The following is a 27102-nucleotide window of genomic DNA, read 5'->3' as shown; positions in this document are numbered from 1 at the left end:
TCACGCTCATGTCTAAAAGGAAAATTGATGGTGGAGCTGCCTCACCAGAGGTAAAAACAACCAAGAAACCAACAAAACAGCAACCTCACCAGTCAATTTCAATATGTATACCATCAAGTGTAATATCGGCCAAGAATGCATACAATCTACAACAGAAGACCATGATTGCGTATCAGATAGCGAAGGCGTGTTTGATTTATGACGTTGCTGAAATTGTTGTTTTGAAGCAAGTTGAGAAGGGAGTTGAGATTGTGGGTAAAGAGAAGGACACTGAGAAGAATCATGATGGTGTCGCAAAGACAGAAGTGGTGGTTTCTGGCCCTGGTGTTGGAAAGAAGGTCGTTTTCAGTGAAGAGGATGACGATACCAAAGTTGATCTCAGCTCAGCTCCTGAAGTTACCCAAGAGCCCGTTGCAATGACATCAGAGTTGGATAATCAACTCCATGTGGTTACCAACAACAACAACGGCACTCTCAGCAATGAGATTGATGATGCATTGTTATTAGCCAGTCTATTACAATTCTTCATAACTCCTCCATACTTGACCAAAACCATGTTTCTGCCGCGGTTGAACCCCAAATTCGCCACCATATTGTCTAAATTCAAATATGCTTCTAAATTACCCAAGATCCCCAGTTTACCATTTATGCAAAACAACAATGTCCATGAACATTTCAAAGAAGGGGTGATTATCCCACGAGCCACACCCAAGATCAAGACCAAATCGAAATCCAACAAGAACAAATTGGTGCCATCTCCTCACAAGGTGACAGTCAGCAAATATGTCAATATTGGTGAATCGGAAGCGATGAAGTTGGACATAGCTAGAGAGTTGCCAGTGTATTCACGAGTCACTGTTGATGTGCGAAACAAGACTATCGTCAGTGCAAAACTGGCATATGGCGTCCATGGACACAGACTGTCGTTTGGATATCATGTGCGAATGGTGAATGATGTCCAGTTTAATAAATTGTTTACGAACTCTCCCTTGGTTGATGGGTACAGTGAGACGATATTTGTCAATTGTGATGATTATTTTGACAAGTGGAATCAGCTATTGCAGGAGCAGGGTGTGCCGACGTACGAGAAGAAGAAGAAGAAGAGTGAAGAGAGTGGGGGAACGAATGTGAATGTGTTGATGATTTTGGGTAACTTGGGTACAATTCAACGAAATTTCGAGTGTGATGAGGCTAAGGAAGAGATGTTTGAAGGGTTGGAGAGTGTGGTCAAGTTGTTTGATTATAGGTTGGACATTCCCAACGGTTGCAAAATAGAAGACGCAATTTTGATTGCGTTGACGAGATTACAACAATAGAAAGGAGGTAGAGGGAGGGCTATTACTTTAGAGATCAAAGTGTAGTGGTTGATGATGTTTTGATATGATATGTGGTGCCACTTTTGGTTCTGAAACCGAGAATTAAACGTCAGAAAAGAAAGTTATTTGTATGTAGACGCAAGCTTTCCCAAAAGGGTTAGTAGTGTAAAGCTGTACTGTTTGAGACGTAACATTGGGGCGGTGAATACATGGAATATGAATGTGAGTGTGTATCTATAAGAAGCAAATCTAGAACTAATAATGTGTGTCGGCTATTTCAGTCTGTCTGTCTGTCTGTCTGTCTGTTTGTTGTTTGTTGTTTGTAAATTCCCCTTTTGATCCGACAAATGTCTTAAATAGGCAATTATCCTGTATATAAACCACAAACATATGTATTAGGGTAGTGTACAATTGGACAATCCAACAACAATAAACAACCAAAAGAAAAATAAATAAATCAATAAAAAAATAAAAACTTCTCACCCGATCTGCCCAGACAGAAACAGCATAGCATAGCACAGAGAGAAAGAAAGAGAAACAAATAAACCGCAATTGAAAAGAAAAAGAAAAAAAAAAATCAACAACAACAACAATAGTAATAATAGTAATAATAGTAATAATATTAACAAGAGAAGAAAAAATCTTGCAACCCTTCACTTTTTGAACCCTTTCTTTTTCAACATTCTTCAAGGACTGAGTTCACCCATACTGATACCCCAACAACAACAACTACAACAACAAACACCCAAATACCCCACACTCGCTCCCATCGTTACTCATAAATAATGCAATTTAAATTATTGTCAGCTTTAGTAGCAGGTCTTGCCACTGCCAATGCCATTGGTGACGTATGTATAAACAATAACTGCAACTGCAACTGCAACTGCAACTGCAATAGTAGACTTTGTCTTATCCAGTCGTTCTCAATACTAACAAAAAGTATATCTAGCTTGCATTCAACTTGGGTGTCAAGGATAACTCGGGAAACTGTAAAACTGTTGATGAATTCAAATCCGATTTGGAAACAATCAAAGGTTCATCTTCAATCATCAAAACCTATGCAGTCTCCGATTGCAACACTTTGCAAAACTTGGGTCCAGCAGCTGAAGCTGAAGGTTTTCAAATCATGTTGGGTATTTGGCCAACCGATGATGCTCATTTCCAAGCAGAGAAGTCAGCATTGCAACAATACTTGACCCAAATCTCAACCTCAACAATCAAGATTTTCCTTGTTGGTTCAGAAGCCCTTTACAGAAACGACTTGACTGCTGATCAATTGTCTGAGAAAATCAATGAAATCAAGGACCTTGTTAAAGGAATCAAGGACAAGAATGGAAACTCGTATGAAGGTGTTCCAGTAGGAACTGTTGATTCATGGAATGTCTTGGTTGATGGTGGATCCAAGCCAGCTATCCAAACCGCAGATGTTGTCTATGCAAACGCCTTCTCTTACTGGCAAGGACAAACCAACCAAAATGCTTCATACTCCTTCTTTGATGACATCATGCAAGCATTGCAAACCATCCAAACTGTTAAAGGATCCACCGACATCGAATTCTGGGTTGGCGAAACCGGATGGCCAACTGACGGATCAAACTTTGAAAGCTCTCAACCAGGTGTCGAAAACGCCAAAAACTTTTGGCAAAACGCCATCTGTGCCATGAGAGGCTGGGGTGTCAATGTTGCTGTATTCGAGGCTATTGATGAAGCTTGGAAGCCAGACACTTCAGGCATTTCCGATGTTGAAAAGCACTGGGGTGTTTGGGATGCCAACAACAAGTTGAAGTATGACATCAACTGTAACTTTGATTAAAAGTTATTCGGAGAAGCAAAACAAAAAAAAAAAAAAGTTTAGCAGGCAGCAAACACTGTCTTGGTTTTCATTCTACGTTGCTGAGATATATATACAAATATATATATATATATAACTTATATAGGTATTTAGAGTTTGTCTTTTTACAAAAAATATAAAAAAGTGAAGGTATAAAGTTTTTTCTTTGATTCAGTTCTGTGTTTTAGGAAAAAGGTTGCAAAAAAAATGTTTGGTATACATTCCTAAAATTCTCTCGAGATGGTTTAAATTTAGATGAAGATCCAGATCATGCACAAACGTCATAGAGCTTGTTACAATGCCCCTCCATCCACACCCCCCTACACGTCCCACAGTGAATCATGTTCCACGTCACACTCCTCTTCATCAGTCTCCTATCCCAAACATCAACAAAACATGTCAAATTCCAACCACCAAACATTCACGGCACATGGCAAACACAAAGTCAATCAGTTATAACCGGCCCACAATTTTTCCAACCCGGTATCGAATACCTAATTGAACCCCAAGTGCCGGGAATCTCGTATTCTTTTGACATGGCGACAATGACGTATGAAACTGCGCAGTATCTCGTGTTTGCCAATGCGCGGAACCATTCTTGTCCTTCTGCGCAGTTGGTTTGGCATCATGGTAAGTTTAGAATCGAGCCTCATAAGGAGCAAAAGACCCAAAAGACCCAAAAGACGCAAAGGAAGCAAAGGAAGCAAGAGTCCAAAAGTAAGCTATCTCATGGTAGTGGTAGTGTGAATGGGAGGCATGGGAATGGTAGTAACAAAGATACCCCTGATAACGACGTTGCTCAATTCACCATTTTTCTCGAGTCCATCCAGCATGACTCTCGTCAATTAATCAGCGACCCATGCTTAGACGAAGGAACGCTGACTTATCAAAGATACAAGGGCGATGATAAACAAGTGTGGAGTGGTGTGTGCCAGTACGATGAATACATTGGCAAGTGGAGTTTGATTTTGTATGATGAGTTTGGCTTGAGTGGACGCAAGATTTGGATGTGGTTGAGGTCAAGAGATGTTGAGATGTTGCCGAGGGGTAGAGTTACCAAGAAGAAGAAGGTTTATGTTGATTCGTGATGGGTTGGTGGACATAGGCACGATTTATGTTTTTATGCAGAGGACAAAAATAAATTTTTGTAATTTTTGTAATTTTTGTAATTTTTGTAATTTTTGTAATTTTTGTAATTTTTGTAATTTTTGTAATTTTTGTAATTTGTTGTGTATGAATGTAGGTGGAGTGGAGTTTGAAGCTATTGAATATTATTATTATTATGGAACCAACACGTCCCATGCCTTCGTCGTACACACTTATGCTTTAGGACATTTTTTTTCCCTGTTGTTGGTAGTGGTTTTATTCGAATTATAATGAACATGGACTAAGAAAGTAATCACGCGGATGTACTTTGAAATTGCCTCAATTATAGCTCACTCTTTGACATAAACGTACAAGTTAACAACATAAAGTGGGTGTGGTCAACTGCCTTAGTGGTTTATTGTTATCTGTAAATTGACGGTTTTAATTTAGATAAGAGTGAATAACGTTACTCTTTTGTGTAACACTCTGATATTTTTGAACAAATCGGGTAAAAGTTGGAGAGATTTCCATTGAGAATATATTAGCACCGCTGAAAAATTGCAACTTCAGATAAGCCTCATTAAGTGAAAAGAGATAACCGAGATGCTGTTTCAGCCTGCAATCAAGCACCAAAAACGATAATGAAAAACGCCCCTCGATTGACAAGAACGTTGCATATATACGACTCTTGGTTCCTTAATACACTGGTTATATATATCAGCAACCAAGCCCGCTATTATTAATTGACGCACCGTTGAAACAACTTCCTCCCCATTCCCAAAACCAAGCACTCATGTCAGACTCAATTGAAAAGAAAGAGTCTTCCCTGCCTCATCAGCAAAGACAAAGCGTCGACCATGGAGAAATCATCAACACCATTCTATCCAACAGATTGACTCAACAACCAACAAATGTGAGAAACTTGGACGCAATAGCAATGAGCAATGGAGCTGCAACGAACGAAAAAGAGGCCGCCAGGTTGTTGCAGGAAGCTCAAGCAAACTTGGAGTTTTCAACTGATACTGGGTATGCACCCGAGTTGAGAAGAAATTTCAGCTTGATTTCGTTGTTGGGGGTTGGATTTGGTATCACAAACTCTTGGTTTGGTATCAGTGGTATGTACAAACAAAAACTGGGCATTTTTCCAAAGAGGTATTCAGTTTACTAACTTTTCCTGTCTAGGTTCATTGATTGTATGTTGAAGAAATATTTCATCTTTATGAGTGACGTTTTATTTACTAACTCTTCTTCTTCTTCTTCTTCTAGGCTGGGATCAACTCTGGTGGACCCATGATGATCATTTACGGTATCATCATCGTGGCAAGCACGGCCATGTGCATCGCAGTCACTTTGAGCGAGTTGGCATCAGCTTACCCCAACGCTTCAGGTCAAATATACTGGACAATGAAATTGGCACCACACAGATACTCTCGTGTGTTGGCCTACACCACGGGTATATTATCATGGGTAGGATCCGTCTTCACGTCAGCCAGTGTCACAATCACCATAGCCACAGCGATTACCGGAATGTATGCCCTATTTCATCCCGAAACAACAGTACAGAGATGGCAAGTGTTTATCGTTTACGAAGTATTCAATATCCTCATGGCGTTTTGCAACATTTATGAAGGACCCTTGCCAGCAATCTGCTCGGGAACGTTGTACATTTCCCTTGCTTCATTTATTATCATCATCATCACCGTGTTGGCCATGTACAAGGGAGAATTTGCCACTGCCAAATTTGTCTTTGTTGAATTCAATAACGGTACCGGATGGAACTCAGCTGGAATTGCCTTCATTGTCGGACTCATTAATCCAAACTGGAGTTTTTCATGTCTTGACGCAGCAACCCACATTGCTGAAGAATCATTGAACCCAGCAGTCCAAATCCCACAAGCCATAATCGGCACAGTAATCGTTGGGTTCATCACTGCGTTTTCCTACTGCATTGCCATCTTCTTTTGCATTCGAAACTTGGACGACATATTGTCCTCAAACACCGGTGTCCCCATCATGGACATCTTCCATCAAGCCACCGAGTCCAAAGCAGCCGCATTGGGCTTGGAGATCTTGATCTTGCTCACCGCCATTGGATGCAACATCGGGTGTCATACGTGGCAAGCGAGGATATGTTGGAGTTTCTCCAGAGATAACGGGTTGCCCTTATCGAAATACTGGGCCAAAATCAACCCCAATACCGGCACCATGGTGAATGCGCACATCATGTCGTGTTTCTGGGTCGCGGTTATTGGATGCATCTACTTGGGCTCGTCAACAGCATTCAACTCCATCCTCGTGTCGTGTGTCGTGTTCCTCTTGTTGTCATACATGATCCCTACCGTATGTCTCATTTTCAAAAGAAATGAAATCAAGCATGGACCGTTTTGGTTGAATAGGTTTGGTATTGGGTTGATTTGCAATGTGGTGCTTGTGGCATGGGCGATTTTCGCCACTGTGTTTTACAACTTTCCTTCAGTCATGCCTGTCACTGGTGGCAATATGAATTATTCGTCGGCGGTGTTTGGAGTGGTGTTTATCATATGTTTTTGTGATTGGATGATTAGGGGGAGGAAAGAGTATGTGGATATTGAAGAAAGAGAACAACACAAGGATGATTTGGTGTATGAGTTGTCGAATCAAGTTTCGAACATCGAGGTGATGATGTCGCATCAACATGATAAATCATGATCTCTTAGTAGAAGCGGTTGTTGTTGAGGACCTTGTTTGTCTCCTTCTTTTTTTGTTTGCAGCCAGGTGGGTTGTCTTTTTCAATTCGTATTCATAGTCGATTACAGTGACAACTAGAGTGTATACTGTAAGTTCCGTTCAATGTACATCTCTTTGGATAAAATCACGTCACAGATCAGTCTCCTAAACATGCATTCATTAATCATTTCTACTTTCTAAACAGTCAGCTCCCACTTTACACTTCACTCCGCTCCGCCTTCTCCCGCAACAACTCATTATACTTTTGTCGCCAAGTTTCAGCATTCTTCAGCACAAAATCATGATCCCGAGTCAACTTCTTTATATTCAGTTCCAAATTCTTCCTTTCCTGCTCATAATACAATTTCAACTCATTCATCTTCGTCATGTGCTTTTGAGCATATTCCTGATGCAAATACTTGACCAACTTGTCCTCTTGGGTCTTGAGATCTTGCTCATGGTTAAATTTCAAAGTCGCCACATCTTTACGTAATTGTGCCACTTGGGAGTCTTTTGTGGCAACCTCTTGATTGAGAGTCGTTATGGCGTTGAGCAATTTGTCAATTTCTGCCTTGTAGGTTGATATATCTGATTCTTTAGCTGTAATCATTTGTGATTGGGTTGCCAGTTGGGTCTCCAACTCAGTTAATTTTGATTTTAATTGGTGGTTTTCATTCTGAGCGCGATTGTGCTTAGTGGTAAGGTTGTAGATCTCGTCTTCTTTAGTTGATATATCAGTCTCATACTTGTTTTTCAAATCAATCAATTCCGATTCGATACGGTTCTTGTCCGACTCAGCATTTTGAAGTAGAGCAAGTTTGTATTCAAGGTGATCCTTTTCAGATACAGCTTTTTCCAATTCATTCGCTTGTTGATCAAATTGCAACTTGAGATTATCAAACAGGGCAATTTTGGCATCGAGTTTTCGAGTCAAGTCATTGACCATCTCTTTGTACTCTGCGTTGCTGTTTTTAACTAATCGCAATTCGTCGGACAACAGCGCAACTTCTCTGTCGAGTTTCATTTTCAACTCTTGAATCTCCTTCTCGTAAGCTTGTTTATCCGTTTCAACTAAGTGATCTAAATCCTTAATGAGACCTTCATTCTCATCGATCTTGATCAGCAATTTCTCCTTCTCCTTCTGCAATTGATCAGCTTTGATCTCAGAAGCTTCGAGTTTGGATTTGAGATCTTTATTTTCCCGTTCTCGCTCATCATCGGCTTGCTCCATAGCTTTCACCCTATCCTCCAAGAGATCAATCTTGCTTTCATATTCCTGCTCAAGATCAATCAATTTCTCCACTAGCTCCTGCTTTTCATCTAATAATCTTAATTTTGCAGTCTCATAATCATCCATTTTCATTGTAAACTCAATATGATCTTTTTGCATTTGACTATGTTCATTTTGAAGTTTGCTCAATTTGTTATCTAATTCTTTATTCTTGTCTGTCAAAACGTTATTCGCTTCCTCCACCTCATTAACGGTGATCTTGTAATCAATCAACTTGCGCTTGAAGCTCAAATTTGACGACTCAAAAATCTTGTTACGTTTCGTCAACGACGCCACATTATGCTCAAGTTGTCTCAATTGAATTTGGCTAAGTTCTTGTTCATGTTGCAATTTATGCTCAACCTCTCTTTGCTTACCCAACTCCTTATTCAACTCGTCGATTCTCGCTTCCTTTTGCCTGAGCTCTTGATTCAACTGCAACAATTCTTTTTGATTCTCCGATTGCAACTTCTCAATATACGTTAATGGGAACATTGGTCTTGAATTTGGAGAATCTAGGAAATTCATGGTTGGCTCATCTTCCAACTTGTCGTTATCCTGATCATCAACATAGAATTCACTAACAGCTTCCAAATCGTGCCTCAAGGGGCTCAAAACAGTTTCTTCCTGATCATCGTCGCCAACAGTACTAGGTTTTACATGATGAGGATGCGGGCTTTGTGGTTGCGGTTCGGTCATTCTATCAGGGGTCGTGGTCGAGAACCTATCCTTTCTCAGCTCATTTATCAACCTTGTCATGTGGTTGTGGGTTAAAGTTTGACTTAGCTCACGCGAAAAGTTGGTATCCAAAATCTCAAGATCGCTATCACTGGAACCTGGTCCGTGTCTTGATGTCAGCACTTGATTCCTCTTTCTTCTCCGCAGATCATCTATGTTGGCTTCAAAATCCTTGGCGGTTTCTATAATATCTTCTCTTCTTCCAATTTCAACATTTTCGATGGAATCATTATCCTTGTTGGGATCTCCATCTTCAAGTACGACAACTTTCTCGTCTTGCTCCTCCTGCTCTTCCACCTCTTCTTCAGACACCTCATTATTTTCCCCTTCTCCTCCCGCTACCTCATTTCGCCTTTCTTCAGTAGGCTCCTTTACTTCACTGGTCTCATTTAGCTGTGTCATAGACTGGCGCAGGTTTATAGCACTCCTCTTTATGGGCGAGCTCAATGCCTCGGTCTCTGACATACTGGATCTATAACCCGATTGATTCAACCTCCTCTCGCGGTCTTCGTTCAACCGGTTCACGTACAATTCAATTTCCTGGGCGGATTGCTGAATTTTGTTCAAGTTTGCTGACTTGCGCTTCTTGTGCAAGGGCGAAGTTATTGAAGCAGTGTGTGCTGGTTTGTTTAGCGATGATGGCGGTTTGAGGTTCAACGTTTGACGACGATCTGATGATGACAATGACCGTTTGACTGGTCCAAGAGTTGAGCGACGAGTGGCTGATTCAATGTTTAGAAACGCGGTTTTGTTGGCCTTTTCAGTGAATGGAGGTCTCAATATATGCTGTTGTGCCGCATTCATTAATGGGCTTGTAATGCTCACTTTTGCTGTAGATGGAGTGCCTACCTGTGATGATCTATGTGGTATTCCTGATGGTGGTGGCCTCATTGGCGACCGCGTTGGTAACTTTACTGGTGAAAGTGAATCATCAATGAACACTGGTGTGTTTGAAGGTTTAAAGGGTGACGAATCTGCAGACATCGTACCTCAATGATGGGTTTTAGTATAACTTGATGTAGCAGTTGTGAATATGGACCAACTAATTCGGAGTGGCTGTGTACGCAGAATAGCCAGACAAGAGGATGATTCGTAAACAGTAAAACAAAAGTGCTTTGGTCCTTTATTAATGTGATTCTCTTTTATTTTTTTCTTTACGTGTTTTTTGTTTCTCTCATTTTCGTAAGGATTTGACTTTTTCTTGGAATTAACCGCGTCACTTTGTGCAATGTGTGTATGTGTCGCGTATACCCCTCTAAATGCATAGAGGGTGAGCTCTCGTGAGCAAAAGTGTTAGAGGCTCTGCTCTGTAGACCAATTCTACAGCCACACCTCAAAAATGAAGGATGCAACAATTCTGCCATCAATATGAAAACCAGAGTGTTCAAAAACCACGCTCAGTCTACTTCAACTGTTCAAAGTAAAAGTTTAAGTGTATAAATTGCACAGGTATCCAAAAAAACAAAGTATATAAAATATAAATAGTTATAATAAAAAAAAAAGGGGGAGGGGGGAGTTTATAGAAGAGTCGATTGAACAACGAAGTACCATTGTCAAATCAAAAAAACAGACTGCAACTACTTTATACCTGGCGTCAATCGCTAAAAAAAAAAAGAAACAAGTAATCCAACTAGCCAAAGAATAATCATGCCAATTGGTAAACTGTCAAACACAGCTTTTGCCTTTAAAGCTCATTCTGGCGTCTCTATGCTCTTTACCAAGCACTGGTTGCTGGAACAGTGGAGTTGGTGTAGGCAGAAGATCCATAAGTTGGAGCGACAGCACCAGTGGAAGTGGCATTGTTGTAGTGATTCAAGGAAGAAGTAAAAGTGTGTAATTGGGTTTGAGTAACATCAACCCATGATGTGATGGTTGTAGTGGTGTCACTGTTGGTGAAGGCAGCTTGAATTGGGTATGAAGTGACGTAAACATCAGTTGAGATGGTAATGGTGGAATCTTGGTCTCCAGCAGTAGAAGCAGCAGCACCAGGTGCTCCGGTAGTGTTTGGAGCAGCGGTAACAGTAACAGTAACAGTTGAAGCAACACAAGCGTCGTTGTTGTTTCCAGGAGCAGTAGCTGATTGAGCAGCAACAGTTTGTTTTGCACTGCCAGCTCCAGTTTCAGTTGTAGCACCGGTTTCAGTAGAAAGCTTGGTTGAACCATTTCCATCAGTCACGGTGACGACGGAAGTGATGGTTGAAGTGGTAGTGTCGCTTGAGCTTCCTGCTTTGTTGCTGTTTGCAACAACGGTGACAGCAGTGTTGGTGGCTGAGGTGTAGGTTGAGCTACCTGAAGTCAAGGTGACGTATTCAACAATAGTTGAGGTGATGGATGTGTCATCGTCGGATGATGATTTTGGATAAGTGGTAGTCCATGTGTTTGTAGCTGACGTTTGAGTGGTTGAAGCATCGGAAACAGTAACGTAGTCAATGATAGTTGAGGTAATCCATTCATCAGACGACGATGATAATGAAGATGGAGAAGAAGACTCTGCTGCAGCTTGATCAGTAGGAAGGACACTGGCTGAGTATCCGTAGGAACCTTCTGCTGAAGAAGAGAAAGAGGAAGCTGATCCTTCAGATGATGAAGATGCGACAGTAGCATTTTCGTATCTCCTGTACAAGTGGAAAGGTGGTGCTGCAGCTTGAGCCAATGAAGTGGCAACTGCCAAAGCGATTAAAGGTTTGAACTGCATTTTTTATCACGGTGTTGTAGATTGTAGATTGTAGATTTCTGAACTTTTCTTATAAGGGTATCTTCTTTGCAGGGTTTGACGTAGATAATTCAATATAAACTATAATATAAAAGGAATGAATGTCTATAGTTGGTGTTATATTAAATCGTTAAGGAAAGACGAAAAGTGGGAATTCAATGGTGAAAGATCTGGTGGGAATAAGAAGAAGAAGAAGAAGAAGAAGTAGAGGAAAAGGAAAACTTTTTAAAGGGCGGCAATAGACTTTTCCACGTCAAAAATTGTTTATGTACTTTTAGAAATTAGAGAATCAAAAGGATCAAAAACCTTCAAAGCAATCAACACAACATACCATGACGATACAAACCATTTAAACAATAGAACTAGAAATTGTGGCGTCTAAACTAAACTAAACTAAACCAAACCAAACCAACTCTAAGTTTTTCATCTATTGTGTATGCACGGGAGTCTATTGTTGTAGCAAAGCTTCATAACTAATCCTGTAAGCACAAAGGGTTGTAGGAATGTTGACTTGTTTCATGAAATTAACGCGTATAGGTTTTATTGTATTTGCTCCATTTTTGTATAGTTGTATAGTTTTGTGATGCATATTGATTTTGTGCATGGTTTTCCCGGAACGTCACTTTTCTTTTCTTTTTTCTTTTTTTTTTTTCTTTTTTGTATTTTTCTTTTTCTTTTGCAATCAAGAAAATATAAAACACACACCAAGCAAAAAGAAAACAGCTTCTCCTTAGACTACTCAAGGGTCAGCCTTACTAACAGTTACTATAGGACGTTGCTACTGTGTAATAAAAGTTCCTACTTGACATATTAAAATGAACATCTAATAGCAAACTCCTTTCAGCTTCCGAAGGTAAATAGTTCATAAGTAATAATACATTTAAGGGGCTTATAATTGAATGCAGACCTGTATTATGATAACGTGATGCCATTCGCTCGTGAAACTGCTTATGACGTAAATCGTTCCCCTCAATCGCTGGTCTGAAGTTAAACCGACAAACGCTATTCAGGACGGGTATACATACTGTCATCGGTCCTTCTTCTCGTGGCATATCCTAGTGCAAGATTTCCCCTTGCTTTATGGAGTGACTAAGTTCAAGCTTTTACGGTAGCTCTACCTTATCTACGTTGTGTTTAATTCGTGTGACTTACGTGAAATCTTTATGGTCTGAGTATATTGTTGATGGTAAAGTTTGTGTCATTTTACATGTTTACATGTTTACATGTTTACGTTTACCTGTGTTTGTTATAAAATTTCGTGTTTTATTTTATTTGTTTTTTTTTTTTTTTCGTCTAAATACTTTGAATAAAGTATTGCTGTATGGATGTTCTAATGTGCGTATCCTGTATATAAGTAGATGTTATGAAAAAGACGCGTTTTCTTGTGTAATCTTCTACATATCTCCTTTTATTGTGAAAGAAAACTATGCGCTATCCTATACCAAGCTTTCTGTTGATGAAATACACATCTTCTACAAGTGTGCGATAGATCAAAGATACACACGCACTGACCAACGGTTGATATAAACCGGTAGAAATCGTCTATTTTTTTTGGCAGAACGGATTTTCAGCTGCATGAACTTGGTCCTCTTTTATTTAGGTTATTTATCAGCACGTCACACGTAGATAACATCATATGCATGCAAACGATTGACCACATCGCCGTTCAAAATACACTCTACGCATACAGACAGTGATGGGGTGTGTTTCATGGTTGATTTGTTCAAGGCATCGCGATCGTGTTTCGATATTAGCAGCGTCTCGGTGACCATGAAATGACTCCACTATTGTACGCTAGCCAAAGCCTTGTCAAATTTCTATTGTATTAGTCCCTTTCGTAACAGACACGAAAGGTGCAAGTCAGGTTAGTTACGAGGCGTAGGAATTTTGTACAGCAAAGAGAAACTAGCTATTGTGTCCATTTCATCTCGTCGTCTCTTCTTCTTCTTCTTCTTCTTGTTCTTGTTCTTGTTCTTCCCGTAAAGAAATGTTTTACCACTGAATCACGTTTTTGTACATTTGCTTTTTGTATAAACTCCGGGCTTGGGCTTCTGTCTACTTTGCTATGAAATTCGTGTGACGATCACGAACTTCTCGTGTACCGTATTATTCATGTTGACTTTCGTAACCATCGTAAGGTTTAGTAAGAAAGAGCTTGCTTTAGGTGACTGACAAAAACAAGGGAATACAACATGAGGTAAACTGTTCAAGTCCCTTCGGATGAAGATTAGTTCAATTTCAATGCAGGGCAACAGAACCATTTGGAAGAGGTCTAGGCGAAATGAACTAGGATCTAGCGTTAAGCATCTTTCGATTGACATCAAGTTTTGTGATCCGATGAGTATTAAAGGAAACATGACTGCGGTCGGCTCCCCCCCCTGATCTACAAAATTTTGTCTCCATGCATAACACCTGCCCGAAATGTGCTTTTCAAATCTGAAAGGGGCCATGTGTAGTCGGTGTACATATTTGTGTCGTTTTTAAACTATGAGTTGCGTTTCGTATGGGAATGAGTTGAGCTTCAGTGTGGATGGATCAGATATGTATGCTGTTGCGAGAAGCGACTGATGAGTCGAATATGTTGTCGGTCTGGACCCACTTCCCTAAATACTCATAGCATGGTAAATCAGCACAAGCTGCCTCAACCTGGAATCCTCACCTCAAAGTCTGTTTTTGAATATACAATGTCTAGCCCATTTTTTTTTGGTCTTGTTTTAAGGTGAATACTTGTAGAGCTCACATTTCTCTTCATTGCACTTACAAGCTTCTTAATGAAACAGTTCCAGACTTGCCATTTAAGTTTCAAAAATATCATGAGATTAAGCAGCCCCTGAAGATGCGAATTAGTCTAAGCTTGAGAGAGTGTTCACATAACGTATGGGACCACGCAAGAATAGCCGGTTTAGCCTCGACTTGCATCTTGAATGAAAGAACTCAGACTCGGTCATGTCGAGAGAGACTATCTCAGAGAGGATAGTGACCCAAAATGCTCCATCGAAGTTGAGCACACACCACTGAGGATCAAAAGAAGTAGCTCATATCAAGGCAGCTCACCGAGAGTCGATCATATGTTGCCACAACCGTCTAGGACGTTACTAGTTTCTGGGAAGATCAAGAACAAATCTTTAACTATACGTTTGTCACTAGATAGACGCAGTGCACGGTCCCTGACTTATGAAATTACTTCCAAACCCTTCCACTTCCAAGCAAAGCCACCTTCGCATATCGTCCAATCAGATCTTAGGACTAATTCCGTGTTGCTTTGCAACCAAAAAAAACAAAAGAGAAGAGCAGATTAGCAAAACAATAAAGCGGAATTATCATTCCTTATTAAGATCTATGTGCGTGAAAAATCGGAGTCAATTTTACACTTTTTTTTTTTTTCTGATTGTCGCTAACCACTAGATTTGGAAAGCCGAGAGATAGAATCTCTTAACTATTGCCTTTGCCCCGCCGAAACCCTCTTGAGCCACACTAATATAAAATTGTCGATAATCCTCAGCCCACTTCAACAAGAATAACTCATTCACTTTTTCTTCGTTTTCTTCTTCTTCGTCAATCAAACATACATCATGATTGGTCTTCCATTGGACGGTGATTCCACAAACAAAAGAAGAAAGTACTCTATCATTGGAGGATTGACATTTGTCATTTTGCTAGTCGTTTTCTTTTCAACTAATTTGTTCAACTATTTGAAAATTGCACTCACTCCAATTCCAGGCCCAGACTCCAATGTTTGCCCCTTGCAGGACCCAATTGCTCCTGCTTCATATTACAAAGACAATTCGTCGGTGTTGAACATCTTGTATGACTCAACGTATAGAAAAGAGTCTATTCAAAGATTATCGGGTGCTGTTCAAGTTGACACTCAAATATTTGACAATCAACCTGATGTGGATGAAGATCCAGAAGTTTGGGCAAAATTCAAGAAATTCCACAAGTACTTGCAAACTACGTTCCCATTGGTTTATGAAAATTTGGATGTCACCACTGTCAACACTTATGGGTTGGTGTACACTTGGAAAGGCTCAAAGAAGAGCCTCAAGCCAGTCTTGTTGACTGCTCATCAAGATACTGTCCCCGTCCAAAAGGATTCTTTGGATCAATGGACTTATCCACCATTTGAAGGTCACTACGATGGAGAGTATATTTACGGCAGAGGTGTATCGGATTGTAAGAATGTCTTGATTGCAATTTTGGAAACCTTGGAGCTTTTGCTCAAACAAGGCTACAACCCCAGCAGAACTGTCATTGCGGCATTTGGATTCGATGAGGAAGCTTCTGGAGTCCGCGGTGCCTCGGCCATTGGCAAATACTTGGAAGAGAAATTGGGTAAAGATTCAATATATGCTGTAGTTGATGAAGGTCCAGGTTTGACTACTGATCCATTCACCAATACAGTGATTGCCACTCCGGGTACGGGTGAAAAGGGATATATTGATATTCACGTTGAATTGGCTACTCCTGGGGGCCACTCATCCATCCCACCTGACCACACATCCATTGGGATTGTGTCGGAGTTGGGATACCTTATTGAAAAAGATCCATACGACCCAATCTTGACCAACAAGAACCCCATATTTGAATATTTCCAATGTGTTGCTGTCCATGATCCCAAGAACAAAATTCCAAAGTCTTTTAAAAAGATTATCTTGAGATCAGGTTTTGACAAGTTTGCAAATTCCAAATTGGTTGCAAAGATTTCCGAGAGTAAATTATTGAAATATCTTATCAAAACATCGCAAGCTTTGGATATTATCAATGGAGGTGAAAAAGTCAATGCGTTACCAGAAGACACAAAATTAGCAGTCAACCACCGTGTTGCTATTGAGTCCAATGTCGCCACTGTCAAGCGTCACTTCACTGAACGTGTTGTTGAAGTTGCCAAAAGACACGGATTGATTGTGACTGCTTTTGGCAAGACTGTTTACGAGCCACCAAAGGATACTCCATATGCTGGGGAATTCAAGATCACTGGAAATAAAGGCTTGGAAGCTGCACCATTGACACCAACCGATGATACTGTTTGGAAATACTTGTCGGGTGTTACAAGACACGTTTTTGAAGACTTGGTTTACACAAACTTGACATATCCAATCGCCACTGCTCCGGCAATCATGTCAGGTAATACCGATACCAGATATTACTGGAACTTGACGAGAAATATTTTCAGGTATTCACCATTTTACGTCTACAATATTCTTGTTGGTAGTGGTGTCCACTCTGTTGATGAGAGATTAAAGTTTGATGGACACTTGCAATTGCACGCTTGGTTTTATGAGTACTTGCAAGCTATTGACACTGCAAAGGCCAACAATTAAAGTGTATAGGTAAAAAATCGATGTAAAAACTTTACACACCAATACTCGAAAGTCTTTTATTTTATATAAAGTATATGAAACAAACTGTGATGCATTTTTGAGCTCATCAAACTTCTGTATACAAAGGTACAATAAGAACCACAAATGATATGAAGCAAACCACTCCTTTCAAACTAGTCCACTCCTCTCTCTCGCTCTCTCTCCCTCTCTCTCTCTCTCCCGCTCTCTCTCCCTCTCTCTCTCTCTCTCTCTCTCTCTCTCTAGTTTATCTCCTTCTTCTCCAACGGATTATACCTCAAAAACTTCTCAATCAAATCAACATGAGTCAACACCATCCTTCTACAGCAATACCTCTTCAACTCTAGTTTATCTAAAGCTTCTCCTTCTGGCATGGATTCGTCTTGTAACAACTCCAAGTAAGCTTCCCATTTGTCACCCACTACTTTACCGCAGGAGAAACAACGTATTGGAATAATCATAATGGGGGATGTGTATATGTGTTAGTGGGGTGGCAAAAGAAAAGAAAGTGTATGTAAATAACTGTGCTGATGATAGTTTATTCAGTAGATTCTTGTTCGTAGTGTCTCCTCTCCAGCTTATAGTTGAGATAATCTGTATGTAAGTGTAAATAAATAAAACAAGTTGATAATGTAGAGTACCTATGATGCTTCCAGTCACGGGGTTCCCTTATGATATGCTGATTAATCAGTTGATGATGATGATGATGATTAATGTTGAATGTTGAACGATTTTTTTTTTTTCGTCTATTCCTCATTCCCTCATTCCTCATCGAAAAATTTCGAAAAAATTTCAAACTATACATCATCACCACTTCATTTTCACCTCACTGCAAAAAAATAGAACATGCCTTCTTCTGCAAGCATAGATGAATGGTCACTATCCATGCTAACGGGTGGAGTACCGACCCACTTCCCATACTCACAATCCACAGCATCGGTATTTTCGCACGATGGAAGATACTTGATCACTACATTAACTCATCAGATTAGAGTTTACTTTATATCCACTAGACAATGCGTAAAAACGATAGATTTAGATTTGGCTGGCTTGGTGGATATCAAGTTGGACGTCACTAATCCGAACCATGTCATTCTTTTCAAAAGCTTTGGAGAAATAATCACTGTCAATTATAAAGATAAGTTGAGTGATGCCATAATTGGTCAAACTTCAATACAGCAACAATTGGGTAATTTACTTCTATTGTCGGTCTTGTGTGTTAGACACAACAAGTATATTGTCATTACTGGAAAGAGAGATAAGAAAAGGGGTGCCAGTCCACACACAAGATTTATAAACTCCATCGATAGGACGTCGGAGCTGGTGTCAGTCATTGGCGAAGTACCAAATGTGCTAATGTATTCCGCGTCTTTAGACTGTACCAAGGTGGCTTTTGTCATGAATGACCATAAGGTTTTGTTGTTGGACTTGAGCACCTATTTTGCTAATAGCAAGGAAGAGGATGAACAAGTAAATACTACATCAGTGTCAAACTTGGAGTCGTTGGTTGTTAAAGAAGTGATACCTTTCCAATATAGGTCGCCAATCACTTCTATAGCGGTGTCGAATGATTCCTTGGTTGCCTTGGGGACAAATGCAGGTGTGATTCAAGTATTGTATGGCGGTCTCGTGACCAGCGACAAGTTGCAACAACGGGTGTTTAAATGGCATATTGATCAAGTGGATGCGTTGCAGTTCTCGCACGATAACAACTATCTACTTTCAGGAGGTGCTGAAAAAGTTTTGGTATTTTGGCAATTGGAGACGGAAAAGAAACAATTTTTACCAAGATTGAATGGGGTCATTGATAAGATCAACATTGACAATAACAAGAATGACTATGTTGAATTGTTGTTGCGAACTGATGTCAACAATTATGAGATCTTGGTTTTATCATTGGTGGATCTTGTATCGAGATTGTCAGTAAACACAATCAGACCCAAATTTGCCAACAATGTGAAAACTACACTATCACGTACGAAAAAGAGACTTGCCAAAGAAGGTTTGGACCAATTCAACAAACTCAAATTGAGGTACGACTACAGCTGTCAATTTGAAATACATCCCAAAACTAAAAACTTGTACTTTCCTAACGAATCATCAATTCAATCCTTTGACTTGGTCAAGAATGAACAAAGTTTTATTCAACATGCAGCGTCGGTGATATCGACTGGTAAAGTACGTTCGGAAATGAAATTGATTGATCCTCAAATTTCATTACTACAATTCACAACCGATGGCGAATGGATGTGTACTTACGATGAAGTCACGAGTGCGGAAATTGATCGTCTTTTGTCAACAAACGATAAGCAATACGCATTGAAGTTTTGGAAGTTTGTTGAAAATAAAGACAAGGAAAAGGAAAAGGATAAAGATAATAGAAATGGGTATTGGGAGTTGACAACAAAGATCCTTGACCCTCATGGGAAATCCGCTCCAGTAATGTCATTGATTCCAGCACCCACTTCGTATTTCAACGGAGTGGCATTCTTAACTGCTGATAATAAAGGTGGAATCAGGGTGTGGAGACCATCATACCCCAAGGAAGCTTACAAGGTTGGTGGTAGTGGCGCACCAACAAACAAGTCACAACAAATTGCATGGACTTTACGTAAACAAAAACCATCATTTTCAAATACTGTGTCGGATGCAGTGTCATTAGCATGGTCCGACGATGCCTCCACAATTTTCCTAAGTCATGAATGTTCAATCACCTGTTTTGATAGTAGGACATTTGACCCCTTGGAGTTTCAACTTCCAATATTGACCGAATCGAAAATCAGATCCATCAAGTACTTGAACAACAATCTCGCTGTATTGTCAAAGACGAGATTTTGTGTTTTCGACTTGATTAAAGGTCAATTGACCCAGCTAGTGACAAAAGTTTCAACAACTAGTGGTGGCAAAAACTTGATAACTATTGATCCGGCACGAAACCTCATTTGTTTAGCCATCAATTCATACTCCAATTTTGAGTCCGATTTGGACAAGTTACAAATCAGCTCCAAATTATACATTTTCAAACCAAATCAATTGAAACCAGTCTCGGTGCATCACCATTCACTGGGAATAGCCTCGGTTAAAACTGGAGCTGATGGATTTTTATTTGTTGACTTGGATACGCGTGTGGGATCATTGAGCTCGAGTTTGTTGGATATGGAAAGTGCTGGTGAAATTACTGGATTGGCTAATGAGATTAATCAAATGTTGATCACAGCACAAGCAAACGTCGATTTATTGAGTGATGGTAATGCTCCCGTCAGGTACCAATCTAATGGTCATGATGATGAAGCAGGTTTTGATGAAGAGAGATCAAAGGTGATTGACTTGCATACATTCCAACCAATATTCCAGAACCTTGATGGGATTCAAATAGAATCTATATTCGATCGTATATCAAACATTGTAAAGTAAAGCAAAAATACATACACATTACAAATCCTCACTATACATCAACCCCCCTCCTCCTCCTCCTCCACCTTCCCTCTATTTACAAAAGAAATCAAGTTGCAAAACATCATCCTCACCACTTGAAGATTGATTTATGCTCCTCTTCCTTCTCCTTCAGTTGTCCACGCTGGATAGCCAACACACTCTCAATCTTGCTCAAGGCATTTTCCAACAAATCCTTGCGCTCTTGCAACTCAATATGTTTCTTGACTTTGAGGTCCTCCTTCGCAAAACGTTCAATCTCATCTTTAGATAGATTAGTGAAAAACTTGACATCCAATTCACGGGGGAAATTGTAATAGAAATCACTCAATAATTCAACGTTTAAAAACAAGATTGCCGTCGTGGATATCTTTGTAGCTACTGCATCGAGGAAAATCTCGGGACATTGGTACTTGTTTTCTTTTGACTTACACTTTTTTGAGTTCTTGATGAATTGATACCTCATTTTGAGCAATGATAATCGATCTTTCAAGAAAATGGCATCTTTACCACGTTGGATCAATGTTGGTGAGAATCCCAATGTTTCATTCGAGGTGAGGTCGATATTGTCTGATTTTGTTTGCTTCAATTTTTCCAAATAGGTGACAACCTGTTGCAATTTGCGTCCACCCACATGATGTTTCAAATCATTGTAAACTTCATCGCACTGTCTCATCTCCTCTTTCAATAAAGCTACAGCGTTAGCTTTAGATGCATCCCATTCACGGTCCTCAATCTCAACTTCATATTTGTATGGCTTGATACAGTTTTCAACTTGGTCGGCAGTTGAATAGTACTTGGCACTCAACACAGTTTTTGCAGCATCCTTGACTGCCTGTTTTGCCATTGGATGATTCTTCAATTGCGTTATGTCAACAAGATTTTCCACTTCGGTTAAAAGGGCATTTGTAATCAAATTGGTTGACATTCTACCAACACCCAATTTTGTCAATGAACCAGAAGCCAAATCCAACTTTCTATGCCAGTAAACATCACCATCATGGATAGATTGCGTCAACTCCTTCAAGTTTGGTTCCACGGCAGTTGAGCTACTCAACTCAAATGGTTTATTCCAATACCGCTCCGCCAACAAGTCCAACACCTTTTGATCCAAAGCATTCTTCAAAATGGCCTTTAATTCATTTCGAGAGAAGCGATGACTTAAATCTTTAGTTCCCAACTTCAACATATCGATATTGTTTGCCAAGTACATTTCGGGTGTCAATGGACGGTCATTGAACTCCACTTTGAATTCGTATGATGTCTCCTCTAACTCCTGTTGAATTGCCAAATGAGTTGGCCTGAGAGATGCAGCCATGGTCTTTTCCAACACCTTCATCAATTTCTTTTTCAAATTTCTCGTACCAACTGTAGTTCCGTAAAACTCATCCTTGTGTTCTTTCAAGTAATTGTGTTCAAAGTTTTGTTGCGCTACAAACGCTTGGTATCCAGTAACTTTGTTTCTTGAAAACAAACTAGTATTTCCCGTTGCTTGCGGTGCTTTGGTAATGACTCCCACATACCCTAATCTCAATGGGTACTTTCGATTAGTCAATATCAGGTGTGCCTCCTTTGGACTCACCAAATCCAATTTGGTAATAACACCAATTGTTCTCTCACCTCTTGGATCAGCCAATCTGGATGCTCTTAAAGCGGCTGAGTTTGCCAAATCAACATCAGCTGCAGAAATGGCTAAAATAACATTTGGCGGTTCCAAATATTTGAAACAAAGCTCTCTAATCTTCTTCTTTAGCTCAGTAGGTTGGTCAGCAGCCTCTACCTGGATATATCCTGGCAAATCAACCAACGATAAATCTGGTACCCTTGGTGACCTAATTGTCACTTGAATCGGGTCATTTGATATACACTCTGTTTCTGGCACAGTCATATTTAAATCATACAAGATCTTTTGTAACTGAGTGAAATCGGTTAAATTGTTGATTTTCAAGGCAGGTAATTCAGCTACGTTTGATGCTGACTCCGGTGTATTCACCAAAGTCAACTCAATAGGTCTTCTAGTAACCATATTGGAACCTTTTGGTAAAAACTCTTGACCAACAATACTTTCCAAAACAGATGATTTTCCACTAGATTGTGAGCCAATAACCACAATCGAGGGTAATTTGATGCCGTCGTGATCTATACTAGCCAACAAATTTCTAATCTCAATCATCTGACGCGTGAGGTTCAACATGTTGTCGTCTGTCTCATCAGGTCCTTCGAAATCTTCATCGTCTTCTTCAATGAGTGTTTCCATGACATCTTCATCTTCTTCCTGTTCGACTGCTGTCTCATCTTCGTCATCACTAGTGAGACCAACTGCTGCTGCAGTGGCACCTAGAGCAGTAGCTGCTTCATCTCCTCCCCCACTACCTCCTCCGCTGCTGCTACCGCTACTGCTACTGCTACTGCTACTGCTACTGCTACTGCTACTGCCACCACCACCACCGCTACTTGCATCACCACCGTTTCCACCATCGCCACCACTCATGCTTTTGAAAAACTCTCCTGTTTTATCAAATACACCATCGGTAAAATTTTTGAATCGACTCAATTGATCTTGAGTATAGGAGCTAGCTTGTTCGACTTTGTATGCAATGTATGTACCTCCAGCAGCCACACCCCCACCTATATATGCAGGCAATCTTGTTGCCTTTGCCAATACTTTGATAAATCCAATGTTTCTAGTGGGGATTATTATGCCATTATTGTGGTGGTGACGGTGATGGTAGGGTATGAATCTGGAAGTGGCTCTCAGTGTAGGTCTTATAAATAGAGACCGTGCATTGACTAAAGATTGCTTATGGGATATTAGTCGTCTATTAAGTAAAGGATTCATTGTTCAATCCTTGGACTGTGTGTGTGCAATAAAGTTGTCGTTTATCCGTGAGGAATAGATTTGCTTTTGTAATTTTCTTTTTTGTTTTGCCTCTTTGCTCTGTTTTTCTGCGTCAGCAAAAAGAAATTTCAAACCAATGTTGTCGAGGAGGCAAATGTAATCTGAGAAACAAGGGACTGGAAGACAAGACGGATCGTGTGGTATCTGCTTCCATCAAATATGCAGAGGAAATAGTCAAAGTGAGTTTACAGAGAGCTTTGAGATTCGTAAGAAAAAAAAAAATGAAGCAAAAAGAAAGCAAAAAAAGAAGCTGCTCCCTACCAGAGTCGAACTAGTGACCTTTGCATTACAAGTGCAACGCTCTACCAACTGAGCTAAAAGAGCGTGTAATTTTCAAATACTTTGGGTGGTTTTTTATGTAGAGCAAATGCCAGCCACGTTTAATGTAAATGTACAGGTGAACAATTCCTGTACTGCTCGTAATTGGCAAATTGTCGAGAAACCTTGAGAAGCACGTGTTGCTGATAATCATACTAAGTAGTGTCTTATGGCCAGCTATGGCGTCCTGGAGCTAATTCACCATATTTTTGTGGAAGAGATATAAGGTGTAGTTAGTTATAATTTTTGTTGCAAAAGTGTGGCAAAAATTGGCTCATTCAAAAAAACGGAATAACTTTTTCATACAATATGTGATATCGTTCAAAGTCCTTGAAAGATATGACTCTGTAATATTGGTACTATACATGGGATAAGGATATATATATATATACTTTTTAATGGTTGAAATCAATACAAGATGTCATTTTATCTGAAGTTCTTTGATATGTTTTATCAATTCAAATAATCGACTGTATATGAAAAGTTGTGGAATTTCCCAAAAGAAATAAGTTGACCATGTCAAAAATGGAATTTTTTTTTTTTTCAATCGAAATGGGAAGTTTCAGAGGTGGGTTGCACTTGAAATATATACCCCAACGGACTATAAATAGACTGAGAAATTTGCTTCTCAAAAAAGAAAAGAAAACCTACTCATCATATTGCAGCAGAAACAGGAGCTTCCTTACAACTCCAAATACACTTGAAGACAGTTTCTGTGCGCTTTCAATAAGTAGCATGGGATATATTCGAGAGGCATTGCTTCAGTTTGTTTTTGGTTCAAGGGTAACGATCATTTTACAACCTATATCACTTTAAATGATTGAGTATTACAATTGAATAAGTTTGAGTTTGCAACGCATACAAGAAATGTATGTTTTGTACTCTATCCTTATTTTTTGCCTCTTGATGGAAGCTGGCGTTTTTCCGATTTTCTAACCACTTGATTTGTTTTGAACAGCAGGCTTGTATAATTCATTCTTAGATCGTGCTTGCATTTGGCTTACAACTCCCAGGTATGCATTAAGTTATAGAGGATACTTGAGTAGAATGTGATTAAAAGTTTTGTGTTGAATAATTTGAGTTCTTATGTAGAAGTGTAGATTGTAGACACTTGGTTGTAGGATAGCCAATACACGAGTCAGGCAAACTCACATGCTCAAGCTACTAGGGGACTTGTCTGTAACATCCCCTCTTGCACGAAATATAGAAAACTGGCCAATTCATTTGGTAATTTGTTTTTGTGGCAAAGGTATATTATCAAACACATCAAAATTGCATATCAGAAAATTAAAAGTGCACAAACTTAGCATACAATTCTGTAACACCCCTGAATATCAAATGCATAACCAAATATTATACAACATTTAGGCTCTTATTTTCCTTTTGTTGTAATGTAATGTTGATTGATTGGTGGTATGTATTGGCAGATGTTATGGTTTTAAATATACAGTTAAAGTGATTTAGTAAATGTTGATGACTTTTTGATAAGTTAGCTTAGTCTTTTTTTCTTCCTCTTTTTTTATTTTTTTTTTTTCTTTTTTCATGTCCACATAGTTTTAGACGATCCTGCCCCATATGTTAAATATATCAAAGCGCAATTTTAAGGGAAAGCGCAAAAATTTCTCGAGAATCTCGTGCCAAGCAAAAAAGTTAATGCAAAGTAATAATAATATTAAGCTGTAAGGTGCACAAAGCAAACGAAAGGCAATATGATATAGAAGGCTCTCTGAAAATAGGGGAATCTTCTACTTAGATTTGGTAGTAAATGGTGTAGTTTTGCAACTGTTGCAAAGTTGTAATTAGACTGAATTTGCAATATCAAACATCAACGGCTTTTGAAAAAGGGGGCTACTTTATATACACCAACGACTAGAAATATCATCCCAAAAGCAACCAGGAAGTCTTGATTGTGCCGGGAGGAGCTTCCTTAGTTATAGGTTGGATGTGAACATCAACTACTGTCGCCACTGTCAATTTCTCTATTCCTCGGAGGTAAAGGTTCGGCAGAAAGGAAGCGTAAAAAAATGTTCCTTGGAGATTGTGCGACACAACTAACAAAAAAAAAAAAAAATGCAACATCACTTGCCTCTAGCATAGTAAGAAGATGTTGCTAAAGTTGTAGAAACAAATTGCTTCCGAAAACAGGTGATTTCTGTAACATGACATTTGCTGTTGCAAGATATGCACAATTAGATAACTATGGTTGATGAAATAGGAGAACAACTTTTTCAAATTAAGGTTTATTTTTAGATCAGGCATCCTATTTGAGTTGCTTTTAATTGCTATCAAGCTTGACGCTAGGACAAAAGGTGTGGAATTCTTTTCATCACTACATTGGTAAACGAGGATACTTTGATGGAGCTTCCTACAAGACTTTCTAAACCAGCAGATATCAGTTCGTAAGTATTCTTTCCTCGGCTTACAGAGAAAGCAGAAAAAAAAAAAAGAGAAAAAAAAAAAAAGCACTCAAACGTTTGAATGGGATTACTGGTGGGGTAAATTTCACTTTTCCACCAAGATCTGCCCCACTTCCGATGAAAGTGCTTATTTAACCGAAGATGAAGAGGATTGCCCATCTTTACACCATCAGTTGGATAGAGGCGACCGAATATGTGGTGTAATGGGAACGCAGAAGACGCATATTTCTCCTTTTGTTCTTTTTTTTTTTTTTTTTTTATCCTTTGCTTTTTGCGCAAAAGCAACTGACTAAAGCCACATAATACCTTGCTGTTTCAATGGTGCAAAATATGTTACACCCGGACGGAGATAATGATAAGGAAGAAAGAATGAAAAAAAAGAAGGAGGTAACAAGATTGGCAATAAAATTAGCCATAATCCCATTCTCTCTCTTGTGTTTAGAGCCACACCTTTGCTAAGTATCAACAGAACAATTTGCGCAAAAAGTTTTTGTATTGTTTTTTCCTCGATAGCAAAAATAAATGAAAAGACAAGAGAGTGAACATAGGATAAGAACAATAGGAAAGACTCGGGATACAATAAGTTAGTGACGTCGATCCTTTGTTGCCGCTGCCACAACTCTATTTTTTCAAGTAAAAGTTTACATGAGCTGAGGAAAACTCACCAATCAACATACCTATTTAATCGAAAGGTTTGAAAACGGACAGGGAAGAGCATCCATTCACTGCCGAGTTTTATATTTGCTGTTTGTTGCATGTAGTAGCTGTAGTTGCAAAAGCAAAAGTGAGAGAGAGAAACAAAAACAAAAAAAATAAAAAGAAAAAGAAATTTTTGTTTCTCTTTTGTAATATTTTTTCTTTGTCTTTGTGGTGGATGATTCATAAAATTTTTTGGATATTTAACCGCTGATAACCAACAACAACAATATAACTAACTCACAACAATATATAATACTAGATATATTCCTCAACCACAATCACTCTCCTTTCTTTGTTTCTTTCCAGACATATTCTCAGAAAAGTACAGCAGAAGGGTA

At 39.4% G+C, this 27102-nt stretch overlaps 9 protein-coding genes across 9 annotated transcripts; 5 read left to right on the top strand and 4 right to left on the bottom strand. All coding sequences in view use genetic code 12, as the record gives it.

Annotated features, from left to right (window-relative positions):
* Nucleotides 1–8: 8 nt before the first annotated feature.
* Nucleotides 9–1316, top strand: KGF57_004017 (putative methyltransferase; the record flags this gene model as incomplete). Its single annotated transcript, XM_051753495.1, has 1 exon — nucleotides 9–1316. One exon carries the CDS (start codon nucleotides 9–11, stop codon nucleotides 1314–1316), a length of 1308 nt encoding a protein of 435 aa, XP_051607438.1.
* A 785-nt stretch (nucleotides 1317–2101) lies between these two features.
* Nucleotides 2102–4235, top strand: BGL2 (glucan 1,3-beta-glucosidase; the record flags this gene model as incomplete). The annotated part of the gene is made up of 3 exons (XM_051753494.1): nucleotides 2102–2164; nucleotides 2266–3101; nucleotides 3518–4235. The coding sequence occupies 3 exons, from the start codon at nucleotides 2102–2104 to the stop codon at nucleotides 4233–4235; spliced, it is 1617 nt and encodes a 538-aa protein (XP_051607437.1).
* A 791-nt stretch (nucleotides 4236–5026) lies between these two features.
* Nucleotides 5027–6921, top strand: KGF57_004015 (uncharacterized protein; the record flags this gene model as incomplete). Its single annotated transcript, XM_051753493.1, has 3 exons — nucleotides 5027–5348; nucleotides 5416–5426; nucleotides 5500–6921. The coding sequence occupies 3 exons, from the start codon at nucleotides 5027–5029 to the stop codon at nucleotides 6919–6921; spliced, it is 1755 nt and encodes a 584-aa protein (XP_051607436.1).
* A 235-nt stretch (nucleotides 6922–7156) lies between these two features.
* On the bottom strand, nucleotides 7157–9931 carry KGF57_004014 (uncharacterized protein; the record flags this gene model as incomplete). Its single annotated transcript, XM_051753492.1, has 1 exon — nucleotides 7157–9931. The coding sequence occupies one exon, from the start codon at nucleotides 9929–9931 to the stop codon at nucleotides 7157–7159; it is 2775 nt and encodes a 924-aa protein (XP_051607435.1).
* A 730-nt stretch (nucleotides 9932–10661) lies between these two features.
* On the bottom strand, nucleotides 10662–11642 carry PGA54 (Pga54p; the record flags this gene model as incomplete). Its single annotated transcript, XM_051753491.1, has 1 exon — nucleotides 10662–11642. The coding sequence occupies one exon, from the start codon at nucleotides 11640–11642 to the stop codon at nucleotides 10662–10664; it is 981 nt and encodes a 326-aa protein (XP_051607434.1).
* A 3590-nt stretch (nucleotides 11643–15232) lies between these two features.
* KGF57_004012 (Gly-Xaa carboxypeptidase) lies at nucleotides 15233–16981 on the top strand (the record flags this gene model as incomplete). Its single annotated transcript, XM_051753490.1, has 1 exon — nucleotides 15233–16981. One exon carries the CDS (start codon nucleotides 15233–15235, stop codon nucleotides 16979–16981), a length of 1749 nt encoding a protein of 582 aa, XP_051607433.1.
* Nucleotides 16982–17241: 260 nt separating this feature from the next.
* Nucleotides 17242–17460, bottom strand: KGF57_004011 (DNA-directed RNA polymerase core subunit; the record flags this gene model as incomplete). The annotated part of the gene is made up of 1 exon (XM_051753489.1): nucleotides 17242–17460. One exon carries the CDS (start codon nucleotides 17458–17460, stop codon nucleotides 17242–17244), a length of 219 nt encoding a protein of 72 aa, XP_051607432.1.
* Nucleotides 17461–17845: 385 nt separating this feature from the next.
* NAN1 (Nan1p) lies at nucleotides 17846–20413 on the top strand (the record flags this gene model as incomplete). The annotated part of the gene is made up of 1 exon (XM_051753488.1): nucleotides 17846–20413. One exon carries the CDS (start codon nucleotides 17846–17848, stop codon nucleotides 20411–20413), a length of 2568 nt encoding a protein of 855 aa, XP_051607431.1.
* Nucleotides 20414–20522: 109 nt separating this feature from the next.
* Nucleotides 20523–23270, bottom strand: KGF57_004009 (dynamin-related GTPase; the record flags this gene model as incomplete). Its single annotated transcript, XM_051753487.1, has 1 exon — nucleotides 20523–23270. The coding sequence occupies one exon, from the start codon at nucleotides 23268–23270 to the stop codon at nucleotides 20523–20525; it is 2748 nt and encodes a 915-aa protein (XP_051607430.1).
* Nucleotides 23271–27102: the final 3832 nt, after the last annotated feature.

Source organism: Candida theae, assembly GCF_024610275.1.
Source record: "Candida theae strain CBS 12239 chromosome Unknown scaffold23, whole genome shotgun sequence".
Lineage (NCBI taxonomy): Eukaryota > Fungi > Ascomycota > Pichiomycetes > Serinales > Debaryomycetaceae > Lodderomyces > Lodderomyces theae.
This window is presented reverse-complemented; position numbering and strand designations above follow the sequence as displayed.